The sequence below is a fragment of the Parus major genome, chromosome 3 (genome assembly GCF_001522545.3).
Source record: "Parus major isolate Abel chromosome 3, Parus_major1.1, whole genome shotgun sequence".
NCBI classification, from domain to species: Eukaryota; Metazoa; Chordata; class Aves; order Passeriformes; family Paridae; genus Parus; species Parus major.
The window spans coordinates 56,543,983-56,549,396 of NC_031770.1; the positions used below are offsets into that span (position 1 = coordinate 56,543,983).

The window sequence follows — 5,414 nt, forward strand, 5'->3', positions numbered from 1 at the left end:
ACAGGGACAGGGACAGGGACAGGGGCAGGGACAGGGATAGGAACAGGAACAGGGGCTGGGGCAGGGACAGGGACAGGGACAGGGGCAGGGACAGGGACAGGGACAGGGCCTGGGGCAGGGAGAGGGGCAGGGACAGGGAACAGGAGCAGGAACAGGGGCTGGGGCAGGGGCTGGGGCAGGGAAAGGGGCAGGAGCAGGGGCAGGGGCAGTGGCAGGGCAGGGAGTGGGCTGGCCCCGGCGGTACCTGTCCCAGCGGCGCGGCCGGGCCCAGCAGAGCGGCGGCCAGAGGCGGCAGCAGCAGCGACAGCGGCAGCAGCAGCAGCTCTCGGCGTCCCAGTGCCGCCTCCATCTTGCGACCCGGGAATTAAAAGCAAGTGAAACATCAACAGGCGGGGCCGGGAGGAAGCGGGGGTGGTGACGGGAGGGGGCCGGCCTGCCCGGCCCTGCCCCTGTCGCTGTCCCGGCCCCTGTCGCTGCCCCGGACCGGGCAGCGCCGCCGGCGGGAGATCCCGAGTGCGAATGGAGCTGCGCCTGCAGGAGGCCGTCACGCTTAATAGGTGACTGCAGCCTTTGAAAGCACTAAGAGAGGTACCCGTATAGAAGGTGTTAATAATTGCAGTTGTTTGTCTTGAGCTGCTGTTGTGGCCTGCTCTGCGTGGAGAGGGTCTTTGGGCCGGAGCAATACCGGGCTGAGCCCTCAGCACCACACTGCAGGAAAGGGTTCTGGAGAGAAAAAGCAGGCAGAGTACTCCAGGAGGGAGCAGAAAGAGTCATCGAAAGGATGAAAGCACAAGACAAACTTTTCAGGAGCTAGAGGTCATCATCCTAAAGAAGAGAAAGCAGAGGGAAACTTAGTAGTGGCAGTCAAAACCGTGAAAGTCTCTGACAAAAATGAAGAAAACAAGCTGGACCACCAAGTCCTCAGTGGATGTGAAGATAACAAGTAAACACTTGTTATCTTCACATCCACATTGTTATTGTTTATTTGCAACAAGAAGGATTGTCATTACCTATTAGCAAAAAAATGGTAAGCGTGGCAAATATATGAACACCTTGTCTAGGGAGGTTTCAATACTTACATAAGTTAGCTGTCCTGTTGAAGCAATCTTTAGCCTGATTTTATATTCCTCTATGACTCCCTCTTGGTTGATAATGAACATAAATCATAAAACCCACAAAAACTTAGTATTTTGTGTGCAGTTTGCATTCATGAGACACTGATAAAAACATCTGGCACAAGGAACAAGGCACTAGAAAATGAAGCCTAAGAGTTGTATATTGTGAAGTACGTTTCACACGCTTCCATGAAACCCTCAAATATTTAATCCCTAAACATATTTATCATCAGTAGTTCCTACTGTTTCAGAGATTGCAAAAAACAAAGCTGACTAATTGTGTTTGTAATACCCACAGAAATCAGTAACAGAAGGGATAAAAACTGATATCCTAATTTCCACCACCTCTCTTCACCATCACCTAGTTTACCAAATTTCTCACATACTGGTCCTCAAGATATCTTATTTTTTATTTTTTTTATCTGTTGTGTTTGGTAAACTGAAAGCAGTAGGTAAAGGATCTGTTCACTGTGCAGTCTCATGAGGCAGAGATGTACGCAATAAGTGAGCTCCCCGACATGGCATTTTGCTGCCACTCCTGACGGCTGCAGGAGCATGTTCAGGGATATGAGGGCTCTCAGAATGCAGCTCTTGTCAAAACCTGCAGTCATTTCCATGTGCTGGTGGGAGGAAGTTCAAATTACCAAAATTCCTAACTATGAGTTGTATTCTCTAGAGTTCAGAGTGGGGGTTGCCTTCTAGCGGGAGAATTGTGTTTTGTGTAATAGATTCATTACCTCAAATGTGTACAAAATGTACCAGAGGTATAATTATTAACGTTATCAGGGTACATTAAAATGAAGGGAAGCAGAGATCCCTGATCTGCAGAATTTATAGATACAGCAAAATTCAGGCTGGGTTCTGAGCTAACTTTGGGAAGTTTAGCATCTCACTGAAATGGAATAGTAGACGAATGCCTATTCATTTTTTACTATGTGTTTGCAAATTGCCTGGTAAATTACCTATCAATCAGTGTTCTCTTTCTGTTTCCATTGCTCTTTCTGTTTTCTTCCCATCCTTTCAACCCTCTTTTCTTCAATCCTCTCTCTTACTCTCTTTTTATTCTCCTGGAACTTAATTAAAACTTCAAAAATTATGGACTAATAGTGCTTTCAAGTAGTTATGTTTTCTTCAAATTTCAAAGCTTTCATTAGTATCACAGCATAACAGATGTCTTAACAGTTTTATTTAATGTAAATAGTAAAATTCCTTGCAATAACTAAATAAATCATGATCAGTTTCACAGGTAAACTGTCCTTGGGTGCTAGGAAGAGCTGGGAGAGCATGACAGAGTTTTCCCTTTGGGCTCAGCTGTGAGGCTCTTAGGCTCCTCCAGTTTGCTAATGAACATGTCCTGACATTTTAAACTGTTATTAGAATATGTAACATTTTTAAGTATGTGGTATTGAGACTGACTACTGCTTGAACTGCTGTGTGCCAAAAGTGCTATATTTCATTGGATTTTTACTTAGGGTGGAATTGATATCTTTGACCTTTCTAAGTAATTCCTAAGTAATTGTGAAAAGCTGTTTTTTCATTGAACCTTCATTACAGTCATGGGTTATTAGGAGGCAGAAGCCAGTGTAAAGAAGAAGAAAATTAGGATTTATTATTTTTTTATGACTAAAAAGAGTGATAAAAGCCTGCTCTTAGTTAGCATGTTTTCTTACTGAAGTGCAAAGTAAGAGTACTTAGAGTAGCAAGTAAATAGTTAAATTTCAGGCAGCACAGGCTTGCATGAGACTGATATACCATTTGCATCCCTTCTGAAGTTTCAAAATAATAAATGTGTGCTATAGTGCTTTCTTCTGTCGATAACTGCTGTATGGATGCTTAAAACCAGCCTTGAATCAATTCTGGATTGACACACAGGCTGAGAATAAGCTCGCAAAAACAATACAACACTGCCAACCACTCAATGACAGCACAAACAGCTTTGAGAACTAGCACAATATGGAAGCACAACACAGTTCCCTGCAGTGCAGATCTTGGCCCCAGGACCAGCCCACTATGTCTCCAGGACCATCCTGCAGCAGTATAGCATCAAAAGCTAAATTCCCTGCTTGGCCATTTATAAAGGTGCTGCTAGATCTTCTATTTACTTTTGCTGCTACTTAAAGAGGAGACCCTGCTCTCACCAACCTACACACATCTCTGCAATCCCAGCTCCTGCTCCTCTCTTTCCCCTTCGCTGGTTCCATTTTACTGTACAGTGAGTCAATTCAGGCCACTAATCTGGCAGAAAACAAATTCAGCAATAAAAAAAGAGAAATAGTTTTACAGCAGATTAGTGACTTGGACCAGCGCATAATGTGATGAGAACCAGAGCATGATCTGGAAAGAAGTGAAGACAGTGGCCTGAAGCAGAAGTTCTCTACTCTGGGGAGCAGGATCCCTTCTTTTGAAGGCAGCAGGCCTGTTTTGATGAGTTCAGCTGTTAACACATAAGCCCAAGAACACACTACAGCATATTAAGTACAGGAGGGGAATAAATTCTGTTTGCTTGGCTGTCCTTTCAGAGGTGCCCACAGTACTACAGGTCATGTTGTGACCATATACTCACAGTAAATAGCGGGACTGTTAATTGTTTTGAAATCCTCTAATTAATATCTGTGAGGTAGACTGGGTAAAATAAGCACACAGCCCCTCAGCATGCACCATGTTCAAAAGCTGAGTGATCCACATCAAAATGCATACTCTCCATTGGAGGTTGCTCTTGGGGCGGTGTGGGTGTATTTCATTTCCCACATTCCCTCCAGGACAGGCTCCCTGTCGGCCTACTCACGGCATTGTCCACAAAATTGGATTAACTACCTGATGTGCAACAAGCCAATAATTACACGCTCAAAAGAGGTGCCCTACTTTAACTGATAAAAGGTATGTCCTGCCTTGAAGGTGGACATCAACTCTGAAAAGGGTGTATCCTGTTAAAAACATTATACTATTCTAAGTAAGTATCATCTGTTTTATTTCAAAGGTGGACAGGTTAGGGCTAGGCAGTCTCATACAAAGCAGTTATTCATTGTATTCTAGTGCATATGATCCTAAATGGAGAAGGGGCTCATCCATATCACCAACACCATCATCTCATTCCACAGAAGTGCAAATTCTGTTGGTTGCTATAAAAGGCAGGGAATAGGATAAAATCCTTTCCTTCTCTGTGAGTCGGTCCAGTGGCAGTGTCCTTCAGTGTAGCTGTGACACTGCATCTGATTTAAGCTAGTGGAAATTTTTTTTGTGTGTTCTCATGGAATGCATCTGAACATTTCCATGCATATCTATGTAGAGAAGATGCATATTTGGAAAGGAAATTTAATGAAAATGGATGTCAGCAGCTAAATTTAATTTTTTTGTATTTTGCAAACTAGCTGTTGTGATACAGAGCACGGTAAGCAATTAAAGCTCATTGTCTGTAAATAGGATTAATATTTTGTTTCTGACTTCATATCATTGTTGTGAAGTTGCATAAGTGAAAAGAATATTGAGTTCCTGAATACAGACTTTGGTTAAGTGTATACTTTGTTTTTTGTGATAATAGGCACAAAATAATAATAATGAAGCAGAATAATTGTCTTGCAAAAAGCATACGAAAAGTAAAAGTGAGGTGCTTTGGATGCTGTTGGAAAAAAAATGGGGGACATAAGTAGTTTGGGAATTAAGGTAAAGCTTCTCTGCGTGGGAATTGATTGTTTCTCCTTGTTCTGACCTCATCACTCCTGCTGTACCTGAAATCTATTCAGAGTCACGGAGCAGCCAGTTACTGCTCACCTCTCTGTGACCTGTGCAGTCAAAAGCTGCCTTTTTGGTGCAAAAGAAAACAGCTCTTACAGAAGCACACACTGCTGAGGCCAGTGCTTATGTTGGGAAATGCAGCTTTCTCCCACCTCCTGTCAGTCTTTACTGTTTTGTTGGAATATTGTCTCCTCCTGAGTGTTCTCATTTCCAAACTGCTGGGAACATGAGTCTCCATAGAGCAAAGTACTTAGCAGTAGACCTGGTTAGAAGCTTTTCAGATGGAAATCAAAAGGAAGATTTGTGTTCATTAATTTCGGACTCCTGTAGTCTTAGCAGAATGTGACAGCAGTCCCGGCAACAGCAAATCACAATGACTCTGGCAGTCTCCTGAGAAATGGGAAATGCAGGGTAGGACCTGCTTTCCCAGGTTCCAACAAGAATCTCATGGGAATCTACTAGAAAAAGGGATCATGTTGCAGGAGTCCAGTGGTCTGGTAGCAGTGCCAGCACTGCTCAGGCTCTGCAGAGATGGAGGCACCAGGTGCACTGTCAGTGTTTCCTGGT

At 43.6% G+C, this 5,414-nt stretch overlaps 1 protein-coding gene across 2 annotated transcripts in view; it reads right to left on the bottom strand.

Annotated features, from left to right (window-relative positions):
* The window catches only part of GINM1 (glycoprotein integral membrane 1), a 19,217-nt gene extending 18,735 nt beyond the window's left edge, over positions 1-482 (bottom strand). The window contains exon 1 of one of the 2 annotated variants that reach the window (XM_015620937.2): positions 245-482. In XM_015620937.2, coding sequence (XP_015476423.1) covers positions 245-383 — 139 coding nt within the window. In that variant the 5' untranslated portion in view covers positions 384-482. The remainder of the gene's footprint in view (positions 1-244) is intronic. The other variant, XM_015620938.3, reaches the window with a different exon arrangement.
* Positions 483-5,414: the final 4,932 nt, after the last annotated feature.